We start from the raw sequence: 13,954 nt of genomic DNA, 5'->3' as shown, positions 1-13,954 counted from the left end.
ACAAAGCTGACTTCAAATCAAAATTTAAAATATTTGGTGAAATACTGCATGACTTATTACAGTAAATATATTCATAGAAATATTAAGCCATACTTTGATAGCAGCCTAAAAATGGAATTCATGTCTGATAGGAATGTAAGTATGCTTTATTTTAACACTTTGCACTTTGAATTTCCAGTTGGTTGAAATGTCCTACCACTTTTACAGCTTGATTTGATAAAATAAATTGCAAATGGGTCAGAATTTTAAATGAACTGCAAATAGGAAGGGAGAAACACCTATAATTGAGTCACAGTTGGTATTAGTTCATTTTTTTCCAACTATATTTACTTATACATCTCAGTTTGTGGGTTCAAAAATTTCACTCTAAACATTATTAACAATGTTAGTGGTATTTAACAATCAGTTATTATGACGTAAACAATTTTAATCCTGGTATCTATGATGAGTTTAATAAGATATTAAATATCATTTATATAAATAGTTACAGATTTAATATAATGTAGAAATGTACGAGCAGATAGTCAGAAAATAGGTGGCAATTTATAATAATGCAAATAAATTATACGAGAAATTTGAAATTAATTCTGATATTTACAAAATTTTTGATACTTTGAAAGTCTAAGCGAAACGTTTTTTGTTTAGCAATAAGTGGATTTCGAAAAGTATCTGGTATTTCCTTAAAAGGCTTTGATGAGAAGTAAGGTTAATGTAGAGTATATTTAGTTCTCTATTAACACGACGGGTGCCACATGTGGAGCAGGATCTGCTTGCCCTTCCGGAGCACCTGAGATCACCTCCAGTTTTCGATGGGGTTCGTGTTACTTAGTCTTTTGTTTTCTATGTTGTGTCATCTGTACTATAATTTGTCTGTTTTTTTTTAATTTTTGGCCATGACGTTGTCAGTTTGTTTTCGATCTATGAGTGTGACTGTCCCTCTGGTATCTTTCGTCCATCTTTTAAGAGGGACGGAAGGACCATTTTCTGGACGTTGGTAATGGGTCTTTATTTTTGCGGGAATTCGGGATTGACAACTTTCGGGACTTGGGATTTTTTAATTTTTTTTGAAATATGATGAAACATATGAAATTACATACTACAGTATTAGACACAAATTAAAAAAATTTAGTAACACTTGTAAGATTGATCAAGTCATAATAAGATATATTACAATTGATTTGGTTAGTCAAATGCTGCTTCTAACAATTTAAACTTTTTGTGCAGGGGTTAAGGAACAGGAGTATTTTCCTATATTTATCAAATATTTCAAATATTCTATCCAACCATAATTTGTAGACAATATGTTTTTACATCTTCATTTGTGGTTACTGATTACTAGTTTATTTATAAAACACTTAATAGAAAACACCCGGCTATCTACTGTTGGTCTGCACAAAATGTTGTCGTGTGGAATAGCTGTTGGTCCTTTTAATCCACATTTTCGCTATTGACGCGACGTTTACTGTAAATAAAATAAACCAAAACAAAACATTAAGTTATTTCTTGATTTTAGTTCTCTAGGTTTTGTTTGTGCTAGTCAGTCTTTATATTCTAAGAAGTGTTTCGTACACTTTTGTTTGTCTTTTCGTCGTTTCCTTTAAACTTATGAATTTTGATTTTACCTTTGGTATCTTGCGCCTATTTGTAGAATTAAAAAATGTATAAATTACCACAAACGGTCTATATTTCTGAGTAGTAGAAATACCTTGGATGTTATCTTTGAGCAAGTAAAGTAAAACTTTAAACAAATAGCAAACACTTTAACACAGATGTTCAATTGTAAGCATTGTAAAGTGAAAAAAATGATTTTGTAGCTAGTTTAGAAATGCATATTAGTAACTCGGAATCTAAAATGATGGTTGTTTGATCAGTCTTTATCCTTCATCTTAACGACGCATTGTTTTGTATCAATAAGTACAAATGCCCTATTTTGTCAAATATATTAAGTTGACCTTATACCAACATACACGATATATAGATGATGATGATGATGATGATGATTGAACGATGCTTCATGTCCAGTGGGAAATTCAGGACGAGAACATGCTAATGTAATATGAATATTACCCTGTATTGTACTAAGCCGCCATGCTGAGTTGGATTTTTAACGTGCTAGTTCATAATGTGACAGTCTGCAAGGAGACATGTAACCTTTCCTGGACACTTTATTATGACTCCGATCCAACTGTTCTTTGCTCTTACTCCCTAATGCCGTGTACTTAGCGGACAGATGTAGAGATGGCTGGCTGTTTAACTTCCATCGCAAATTAAAGGCGTATTCAGGACTAGAACATGATACATGATATGAAATAAACCCTGCTTTGTACTTGATCAACACGCTGAGATGGATTTTGAACGTGCTAGTTCACACGGTAACAATCTGCAGGAACAAATGTCACCCTACTCAGACACATACTCCTCTTACTCCCAAATGCCGCATGATTAGCGGAGAAGCAGCAAATACCAATTTGTAAGTCTTTGGTGTGACCCGGTCGGGATTCGAATTCAGTACATCCCGCACCCAAAGCGAAACGAAACCATGAGACCTCAGAGGTGGTACATAAAATATAAATCTGATACTATAATAAATGATATCTTATATATTTATTACCTCTTATAGTGACAGTAAATGCAGGAAATAAGGAGGATGCTGATAACAGATAAAGTAAAGCCACAAACAGCAGCAATGATAATCAAGCGTAAATGTGTCGTCGAATCTGAAATGTATTCAAATTTAAAATAAGGATTATTGTATGATGCATGCATGGCACGAGACGCTTACCCAGTTGATGCATCTAATCTCGTACCTTTATTGAGTGCATCCTAAGATTTCGTGTATGATTGACAAGAGAACTTAAATATGAATAATAATTATTTATACAATTTCCTTCTAAAAATCTATTTTAACTTTATATGTAACAAATATCATTTACAACTAACATTTCAAATGCAGTATGCGTGATATTCTTGACACACCATTTAAAGAATACAAAAGTCGATCCCTTGTAATTAAATTTGTCTTTTCATTTCTAATCAGGTTAAATACCTTTTAACCGTAAAAACTTTAAAATTGGATATAAGTTTTTACCGTCATTACATAAACAAATTGGTGTCCTATCTGACTCAATTCCATATAGACTTGTAGTTTCTGATGAAGAAAATTGTAAGTATAAAATGCGTATCTGAAATTGTTATTCTAGAATTTATTGTTATGGTTAGAATATATATTGACACTTAGGGAACAGATTACATTCCAAGCTTATATATCATTATGTGTAATAATGTTTTTGATTGGTTATTTAAATTAGTGGATGTAGTATCGTTTCCTTCACTACTTAAACATATTCTGCAGGTATTACCTGTACTAATCACATTTAGGCTTGTTTGAGTAGTTACTGAGGCTCCTTCTGTTGTCATCTCTGGTACACAATGATTTTAAAAAGACATAAATATCCTTGAGAGCAAAATATATTTAAAATATATAACAAAGTCGATCCCTTGTAATTAAATTTGTCTTTTCATTTCTAATCAGGTTAACTACCTTTTAACCGTAAAACTTTAAAATTGGATATAAGTTTTTACCGTCATTACATAAACAAATTGGTGTCCTATCTGACTCAATTCCATATAGACTTGTAGTTTCTGATGAAGAAAATTGTAAGTATAAAATACGTATGAAGTATATTCTTTGGAGAGAACACAAACGTTACACAATAAAGAAAACAAGGTGTCAAAAAAAAAAATTCAATAGACAATGTTATCTACTCGTTTCTGTTATATATAATCTTAAGTCTAATGCTATACATTATATATTTATTGATTATTTAATTGATATTGATTAACAATAAAGTAATCATCACTACCGATATTTCCTGACATGGCGAACGTCACATAATGTTGTCACGCTTGACTTATCTTATTTATGATGAACATTACAAATGGTTAAGCTTCTGTGCTATGATGTCACGTATAAAAAAAGCAATAATGATTGTGACACTAACTATGACAGCGGATAACAAATATTGGAAAAACAGTGTTGATCCTTCTAGTTTGCATGAAAATTTATTGCAAAAACGTGTTATTCATTGACTTATGCTATTGATTATAAACAATAAAACAGGTATATAACTTTCAAGAGTATCTGAAATTGTTATTCTAGGATTTTTTGTTATGGTTAGAATATATATTGACACTTAGGGAACAGATTACATTCCAAGCTTATATATCATTATGTGTAATAATGTTTTTGATTGGTTATTTCAATTAGTGGATGTAGTATCGTTTCCTTCACTACTTAAACATATTCTGCAGGTATTACCTGTACTAATCACATTTAGGCTTGTTTGATGCTGAGTAGTTACTGAGGCTCCTTCTGTTGTCATCTCTGGTACACAATGATTTTAAAAAGACATAAATATCCTTGAGAGCAAAATATATTTAAAATATATAACAAAGTTTCAAGAAGAAAACAAGAAATGCAAAAGCCAATACAAGTAAAACTGGAGTGATCGCGAGCATTTAGTTAAGATAAAAAGTCCAATATATTATTATTTATGCTGGATGTGCTTCTTCTTTTATGCCTTTGATTTGTGCCTTAATACCAGGTGAGAAAAGAAAGATATGTTTGTGACACTTACTATGTTAGCGGATAACACATATTTAAAAAAAAAGTCATATTTCATATTTATGAAAGAACTTTGCAAGAAAGGTAATTTCAAAACACATATTATTTACATGTCAATTTAAAATAGGCTAGATTTATAAAAGAGACATTTAAATTTTATAAGAAAAAGGGAAAACACTATGTCAATAAAAACCGCAAACGACGTAAAGACAATAGGTCAACAAAACGCTACACAGAAAAGTAAAGACTGAGCAACACAAACCTAACCCTAAAACTCGAGTTGATCTCATTTAAATATGACGCAGATATTTCAGTCAAAATTATTTAAAGAAAATATTGTTATCTGTTTTTCTAACATAAAATTTTGTATTTATAATAAACTACCTATGCAGTTGATGAAACCATAGTCAACTACCATTGTGCCATTACACATTGCACCTGTATCCTCGAGATTATGATTTTGTAAAAAGAACTTGAGATGTTCCAACTCGCAGTTCGAACAGTTCAGTGGATTGCCATGTAAATCCCTGTTGAAAAAATACAAATTACATCTAACTTTTTAATGTTTCAAAGCTTGAATGAATAGTATGATTATCCATGCACAACAGTATTGTATACATACAAAATGAAAAAGCTGGAACTGCCAACTGGTCCTTACTGAACTGCACTTGAATGAGGAGAAATCAATTTATTTCAAGGGTTCAAATACTAGTATGCTTGAAGGGACAAATACACATATTTTATTATCAAAAATATTTATTTTGGTAATATCGTCCTTGACCTTAGACCCAAAAAGCAATCTGATAATATCCCCTTCCGTTATATGTTCGATTTGTATAAGTCAATCAAAACAAGGAAGGGAAACTCAAACTACTACCAGGAAACAATGTTTTTATAGACACCTTTTCTATATCCTCCATCTATTTAAGTTTGATTAAAATCAGACGAAGGAATATCAAGATACCATCCCTTTTTCTCCTTTTTTTCATTTTTAGTCAACATGACCATTGATTTATGACCCCGAAATCAAAAGACTTCTTCCTTTTCCCTATATTTTCCGTATCATTGTAATCAAGGGTACACCAAGATACGATGAAGAAACTATCTTACGAAGTTTGTTCAATATTTAGTTACAGTGACCTTGATATTATACCTATTGACCAACCATGCATATTATTCTGTCATATCCTTGAATTTTCAAAAGTGTCATTCAAATCAAGCAATGGATTCTAGAGTTAATACACAGAAACCATTTGTTTTGGATTGCAATTGATTGACATATATTTCTGCAAAACAAATGGTCTTCGTCAATGTTTGTTTGTTTTTCAAGGTGTACAATGAGGCAATATGATTCATTTGTTTGTTAAACAAGCATGCTCAAATTAATATACATTGTGACTTGATGGATACTTTTCGAACTTATTGTGAAATTTTATTTAGAATATATTAAAGCATTTCCGAGTATTCGATTTTTACTAAACCTGCATATATCTACAGAATAAACAGCATTAGCCTATCATCAATATCCGTTATTGGATCATTAAAGTACTAAGCGTAGATTCCGAGTAAATATCATATTTCATGATAGATACACAATCAAATAATATATTTCGTACTTGAAATGTACAAAACTAAATTCCCATGTATCTTTGTACTTACATCAAGTTCGGGATAAACACTTAGTTGGTTTGACACATTCCATCAATATCATATTTTCAAAGGAAAATTTTAAAGATCAAAGATGATTTTATTCCAAAATCCCCCAAAATCTAAATTATCTAGCCATTTTATCAAATATTTTTCCCTAAAGTAACCCTTTCGGATATGCACATAGTACACTATTATGTACTTTATTTGCCGTTTTAACGTTTTCGATTCGAGCATCGAAGATAAGTCTTTTTTAGTCCAAACGCGAGTCTGGCGTAAAAAAATCAACGCCCGATATTTTTAATAAGTTTTTCGAGTACATCGTGTAGTAACTGATTCCTTTTCAGTCCAATTTATAGTATGTTTTTATTTGAAATTGCTTTTATATACTGATTATCATTCCATCCAATGTATGGTATTAAAATACTTTTTTTATATAGAAATAGAGTATATAGTCGAAAGAAAACAAACAACCAGCAAATTAAATAAATAGCAGATGCTCCAATGACAGCGCAGCAAAAAGAAATATTACAAGAAACGTAAGAATTGTGTAACGATACTGATAAAAGAATATACGAACAAGATGAAATGAAATTGTATTGAAAGATGTCTATACACAATGAAAGTCCCTTTTCAAAATGTGATTAAACAATAAGTTCTTTTGTGTTGAAAAATCTCTTTTCCTCATACTGGAAAAGTAGTGTTCCTATATGAGGAAAAGAGCTTTTTTCATCTCAAAAAATTAATTGTTTATACATGTACTCTTGCCCTTCATCCAGTAAAATAATATAAAAGCAGCAAGTACCCATTCTCAAGTATTTGGTTTGACAGATACGGTCTTAGTCTGTATTGCAAGTAAATGTGATGAGCAGACATTTTGAAGTTCAAATTCAACTTGTAAAATATTCGTTTACTGCTAGGCACGGTTTAAGAAGTAAACCGAACTTGGTCCTAGGACTGTTTTTATGACTTTTGAAAACGTAACCTTTTACAGGTCTGCCAGTCCTGGAAACAGATCAACTTCGACCCATGTTGCCCAGAACCCATACATTTTTGAACTGGTCTTCTCTTTGCCAAACTTGTGATCAGTATAAAATGAGAAGATGTTATAGAGTACCAATGATACAACTATCCACCAGAGATCAAACGACGTAGATTTTAGCAATATCGCCATACGGCCTTCAACAATGAACAATAATCATACCGCATTGCAAACTACAAAAGTCCCAGACAAACTAATATGCAAAACAATTTAAATGACAATATCAACCGCCTGATTTATGAACTGTACAACAAACAAAAAACAAAATATGATATACAGTAACAAACGACAACCAGTGAATTGCAGGTTCTGACTTGGATTAGACATACACATTATGTGGCGGGGTTCAACATGCTTGCGGACGCCCAATCCTCTCCCTAACCTGGGACTGCTGTATAGCAGCACACCATAAGAACAAACTATTTAAATAAGTTAAAACGGGCTTGACTCATCGGATCGACACAAAGAAAAACAAACACTAAAGACACAAAGTACCGACCTAAAAGCTAGTTCCAAGACATTATCACAATTAAGAAAAATCATGTATCCAATAAAAAATATCAATCAGTACAGATTCAAAGTATTTAGTGTAAAAACGTCATAAACAGTCTAGAAAACATGATCTGGATTTATTACGTAATAGTATCGACAGGATGAAGAACCTTAAATGTTAATAACTGTATAGCAAAACATAGTTACTTATGTTTTGATTTATTGGTAAGAAAATCAATGTTAGTACCAATAAAAACAACATTCAAAGATTTAATTACAATGTTAAAATGATAACCTTTAAGAGTAAGCTTATTCAAATGATTGATAAGCGATCAGAACGATGAATCGTTTCCGAATTAACGGGCACAGAGGAAATACATCATCATAAAACTAGAATTGTTATCCCTTGATGTAAAGGTTTTCTACAAGTGCAAGCAAACTTTAGAACTAAATTTTTGTGTTTATATAATAATTAAGTATAGATCTTACGTAATTTGAGGGAACATAATCCTCCACTTAATAACCTATCCTTGATAAACATATTAACACCAGAGGACACGTTACCGTCAAAAAAAGGTAAATTAAAAAAAGGTAAAAAAATCGTCCCTTTTGTATAGATTTAGTATATGATTGATTTAAAGCATGATGAATACACGATATCCAATTACATTCATGACATTTTGATGAACATTTTGTTGCAAACGTTAATAATTTAATCATATGTTCATTGAACATGTGAAAAAAAAGTCTGTAAAATTGGAAGGTGACATTTTTAAATTGATCGACAAGAAAGTTAAAAAAAAAAAAAAAAAAAAAAAAATAACAAAAGAAAAAAGGAAGAAAGAAAAAAAAAAGAACATAGAGAATACTAATGATTGCAAAAGAAGATAAAAAAAATCATGCAAATTTCTCAAATGGATAGAAAATTTTGATGACAATAAATATGGAGCAATAGAATAAAAAATTCAAAAGTTTGAGGGACAAATTCATTGAAAATGTAAAGTTGCTATATTGCAGTTATAACTCGACAAGGCCATAGACGGAGTTACAAAGCTCAAAATATGTTAAACAATTATAAAAACAGAGACAGCAAAATAATTATATTAAAAAATGTAAAAAAAACCGATTTATTATTACTAAAAAAAAGACGAAATATTATTCCTTTGCACGTCAAAAAAATAATTTTCAATCCAAATATTTGTTATTTTTGTCTTTGATATGCATCTTTAAAGGGTATCGAACATTCCTTACATTTGTACATCGGCATGAATCTTATGTAAAATCGACACAGTATTCAGATAGGATACGACACAAGTTAAGAAGTTCTAGCAAGTAAGTGCTAGCAATATTTCGAACCGTTGACTGTTTAAAATGTGATGGTGCCGGCAATATTGCTAGTTTCTGAGGTTACTCCCAGTTTTGATGAGGTTCCTGTTCCTAGTCTTTACATTTTTATATATTATCTGGTTGACTTATTTTTCGTATGTTCTGCAATGGCTTTATCGGTTTCCCTTCTACTAATGAGTTTTGAAGGTGCCCTTGGTATCTCTCGTCTCTTTTGTTCAAATTTTCATATCCTGCTAAAAATGACTGAACAGACTCCTTGTACCGGCCTTTTAAAAAACATGATAAAATAAACGATTGAAAAAATCATATTAAATCAAAAGTGAAATATTATAGGAAAATTGCAACATGCCTCTTTAGAAAACACAAAAAAAAAAACACAAACTTGGCCATCGGAAAATGTTAATTCTCAATGAAATTAAAATCATTAAGTTACATTTAAAGGACGTATTTTTAAGCAAACAATCAGCATACCCATGGTAAGCAACTGTGTCCCTCTTTTTTGGTGACCTGTTTCTTTATTCATATAAGGCAGACTTCACACAGAAGCTTCTAAGGAAGAATGAAAAGAAGCTAGCACTATCCCCACGTTCCGCTATTAAGATGATGTCCCCTCCCTAACAGTTTACAACCTTTCGATACCAGTGTAGTAAGCCTTTAATTGGTTGAATCAGACGTCGTAGATTTATACGCTCATGTCCTTAGCAAGATGAAGTTTTTGTTGTAAAAGTTGTGTGCAAGCAATCAAAAGCATTACAAGGTTGCTTCGAAAGAATATCAGTTAAAACATATCAATTTAGCTTAGGAGTCCTTATAAAAGTAACAAAATCCTTAATAAATCTATTATATTCTGCAAATGATTTGTAATGTTTCCCCTCAGTTTATTATTTTTGGGGAATCAAAATTGATCAGCACATCTTAAGTCTTTCTTCTTCATATGTATTTAATGCAAACTCTGCCAAAAGGGAGGGAAACATTTTTTAGCATTTAAAATTATAACTTTATATTTAAGTTTACATGAAAGATAGAATGAAACAGCAAACCACTAAAAAGAGATTAACAACTATTGTTTTTGGCAATCAATCTGCTTACAATGTAAGAAGCATCCTTAACAGGATTAAGCCATTAAATATATTTGCATCTAGCGTTGTTATTCTATTGGTATGAATGACCCGGAAAAAAAACAACATTTCAAAAATGTATTGCTACATCACTTTTTTCATCCTCATAATTACAAACATATTTACGTAACAAATAGTAGGCATGGATATAAGGTGAGATACAGCTGTTCGAAAGCTCATTGCACAAATACTCAGAGATGTGAATGACGCAATGGAAATTAGAGTATGCACGAACGCCTTTACTATCTCATAGCAAGGGATACTATCGTTTAAGTAAGCTCAGCTCTAAAACTTTAAAACAAATGTGTCATCATCCTGAATAGTTTGACCAGTACTATGTTTCTGTGTCACTCCTAGCTAGGACAAGTTTTTCGCTCTTTTGATCTTTACATACTACGAAAGTAGAAGGGGTTGAACATTCACTATTTGTGTTCAATTCCCGTTTATATAGTTGGCATGTAGTGACATGTGTGCATAGACGAAATCCCACTAATTAGAGTTATTCATTACTTCACTCTGAAGAGTATCAGCACTCATAGTATTACATTTCTTAGATATGGTACGCCTTAAGTGAATGATGAAATATCATGAAAAGAAAATAAGTATAGGACAGATCTTTTTTATCACTTCACTCAAAGTAATATTGGTCTACATACAAGTATGTTCAAAACAAAGATTTCAATATACAGTCATTTACCAAAGAAACAAATAAGAAACAGTTCTCCAAAATATAATTGATGAATGAAGGATTTTTGTTTCAAAGTACTGTCTAAGTTGCTTATTTGATAACCGTAGACTAATATTTCTTTCAACCAACCTTTGACTACTTTTGATTGCTTGCACAATATTCAGTCAACCTCAACTTTATTACGATTTTCATTGAGTTGTGTGAAAGCAATCAAAAGAGATCCAAATGCTTGGAAGCAATATTAGTGAACTTTTATCAATTCAGGAACATTGGCAATCTAATAAAACTAAAATCCTTCTTTCAGCAATTATGTTTTGCACAACGGTTTCTTTTTTCTTCTTAAGGAAATTATTTTTTTGGGAAATAGTATTGATCTACATATGTTCAGAGTCTTCCTTATTTAAATGTATCTTATTTCAAATTATAAAAAAGGGGCTATGTAATTCATAGAGCTGAAATGACAATTAGACATTTCTTTCTTAATTCATATTCGAAACTTGTTGAGCACCAAAAGAAAATACCAGAACTCAAAAAATTCACAAACAAATAGTCCAACAAATAATGTTCATGTAGTACTTTATATTGTGTTTTACTAATTAAAGAGAAAAAGCGTTGGCAATGCTATCATTGTATATGAATGTTAGGCATCAATACGATTATAACCAGGTATTTTCTGTTCCCGTTTTCTTAGTGTTCATGTAGTGAAATATCTGCGTTGACAAGATATGACCAACTTGAGTTATTTTATCACTTCACTGAAAAGATTTTTAGTTATCATATTATTTGATTTTTTTAGGTATGGGACGCCTAAAGTGTATGCCGAAATAGCATAAAAAATAAGTATATTTCTATGAAAGTTGCGAAAGATCTTTCAGAATCTAAAAAAATACAATTAGAAATTACGTTTACAAAATTTAAGATTCTATATGAATTAAGGAGACGGGAGATATAATGCAATAACAAACCCGGTTACCAAAAGGTGCAAAACTATTAACTTTTCGGCTATCAATTTACTTGCCATCGAAAATATTTTCATCTAGCGAGGTGATTTGATTATATTGCAAATCCCTGAAAAAGAACATTTTGTAAAATGTATTGTGCAACTACTTTTGTTATGTAAATAAGTACACATTTACGTCGGAAATATAGGTCAACTGAAGGTAGGACAGATGTTTTTGAAACATATATTACATATTGCACATGAACGGATAAATGTAATAGGTGATTTTTAAAAGCCGTTATTCCTATACGCAATGAAGATAAATATCATTAGATACATCTTCAAGATTAGCTCTAAATCTTCACAGTTGTTTGTTGTTACTGTTTTTGAATACGGAAAGACATATCTAAGATACTATATCTTACACCAACTAGATCGATAGAGGCGCAGTTAGACTTAAATCTGACTTCTACGGATTTCAGTGATTTACATCCTATTTTCATTAAGTCCTAAGCGAGCGGCAAGAAGTCGGGGTTGATTGAAATCTGTGCAAGAAATCAAAAGTATTCGAAAGTTGGTTGGAAGAAATATCAGTATTTGGTGGGGTTCGTAGCTCAGTCTTTAGTTTTGTATGTTGTGTTTTGAATACTGTTGTTTTTCTGTTTGTATTTTCTTTTTTAGCCATGGCGTTGTCAGTTTATTTTCGACTTCTCCCGTTGGTATCTTTTGCCTCTCTTTGGCAGTCCTATGACACTTAAATCCTTCTATCAGCAATTATGTTTTGCACAACGGTTTCTTTTTTCTTACTAAGGAAATGTTTTTTTTGCGAAAATAATATTGGTCTACATATGTTCAGAGTCTTCCTTATTTAAATGTATCTTATGGCAAATTTTACAAAAAGGGCTAAGTAATTCATAGAGCAAAAATTATATACTAAATTTTTATTGTTACTTTCTGATTTATAACCTTAGATCATTTGTCGTGATAAATCGATATAAGTTTACACATAATTTATATTGGAAACTAGTTAAACACCATCAGAAAATACCAGAACTCAAGAAATTCACATACAATTAGTCCAACGAATAATTTTCATGTAGTACTTTATATTGTGTTTTACTAATTAAAGAGGGAAAGCGTTGGTAATTTTACATTGTATAATAATATTAGGCATCAATTCGATTATAACCAGGTATTTTCTGTTCCTGTTTTCTTAGTGTCATGTAGTGAAATATCTGGGTTGACAAAATATGACCAACTTGAGTTATTTTATCACTTCACTCAAAACATTATCCGTTATCATATTATTTTATTTTTTTAGATATGGGACGCCTAAATTGTATGCAGAAATAGCATAAAAAATAAGTATATTTCTATGAAAGTTGCGAAAGATCTTTCAGAATAAAAAAAAAATACAATTAGAAATTACGTTTACAAAATTTAAGATTCTATATGAATCAAGGAGACGGGAGATATTATGCATTAACAAACCCGTTAACCAATGGTTGCAAAACTATTATTTTTTCGGCTATCAATTTACTTACAATATTTGAAGCGCCGTCAAGCCATTAAAAATATTTTCATCTAGCGAGGTGATTTGATTAGTTTGCAATTCCCTGAAAAAGAACATTTTGTAAAATGTATTGCGCAACTCCTTTTGTTAAATAAATAAGTACACACTTACGTCGAAAATAAAGTTCAACTGAAGGTAGGACAGATATTTTTGAAACATTAATTACCTATTGCACATGAACGGATAAATGTAATAGGTGATTTTTAAAAGCCGTTATTCTAATACGCAATGAAGATAAATATCATGGGATACATCTTCAAGATTAGCTCTAAATCTTCACAGTTGTTTGTTGTTACAGTTTTTGAATACGGAAAGACATATCTAAGTTACTATATCTTACACCAACTAGATCGATAGCGGTGCAGTCAGACTTAAATCTGACTTCTACTGACGTCAGTGATTGACATCCTATTTCCATCAAGTCCTTAGCGAGCGGCAATGAAGTTGGGGTTGATTGAAATCTGTGCAAGCAATCAAAAGTAT

At 31.2% G+C, this 13,954-nt stretch overlaps 1 protein-coding gene across 4 annotated transcripts in view; it reads right to left on the bottom strand.

The window, feature by feature from the left end:
* Positions 1–574: 574 nt before the first annotated feature.
* The window catches only part of LOC127707822 (protein slit-like), a 51,421-nt gene continuing 38,041 nt past the window's right edge, over positions 575–13,954 (bottom strand). The window contains exons 8-13 of one of the 4 annotated variants that reach the window (XM_052212572.1): positions 13,443–13,514; positions 5,009–5,151; positions 4,319–4,384; positions 3,360–3,419; positions 2,612–2,717; positions 575–1,462 (exon numbers count right to left, since the gene is read on the bottom strand). In XM_052212572.1, the coding sequence (XP_052068532.1) occupies positions 1,429–1,462; positions 2,612–2,717; positions 3,360–3,419; positions 4,319–4,384; positions 5,009–5,151; positions 13,443–13,514 (481 nt within the window). In that variant the 3' untranslated portion in view covers positions 575–1,428. The remainder of the gene's footprint in view (positions 1,463–2,611; positions 2,718–3,359; positions 3,420–4,318; positions 4,385–5,008; positions 5,152–13,442; positions 13,515–13,954) is intronic. The other 3 variants (XM_052212573.1, XM_052212574.1, XM_052212575.1) reach the window with 3 other exon arrangements.

This window comes from Mytilus californianus, unplaced genomic scaffold (assembly GCF_021869535.1).
Source record: "Mytilus californianus isolate M0D057914Y unplaced genomic scaffold, xbMytCali1.0.p SCAF_7, whole genome shotgun sequence".
In the NCBI taxonomy this organism is placed as follows: domain Eukaryota; kingdom Metazoa; phylum Mollusca; class Bivalvia; order Mytilida; family Mytilidae; genus Mytilus; species Mytilus californianus.
Note: the sequence above shows the minus strand (reverse complement) of the source record. Positions and strands in the feature narration are given on the sequence as shown.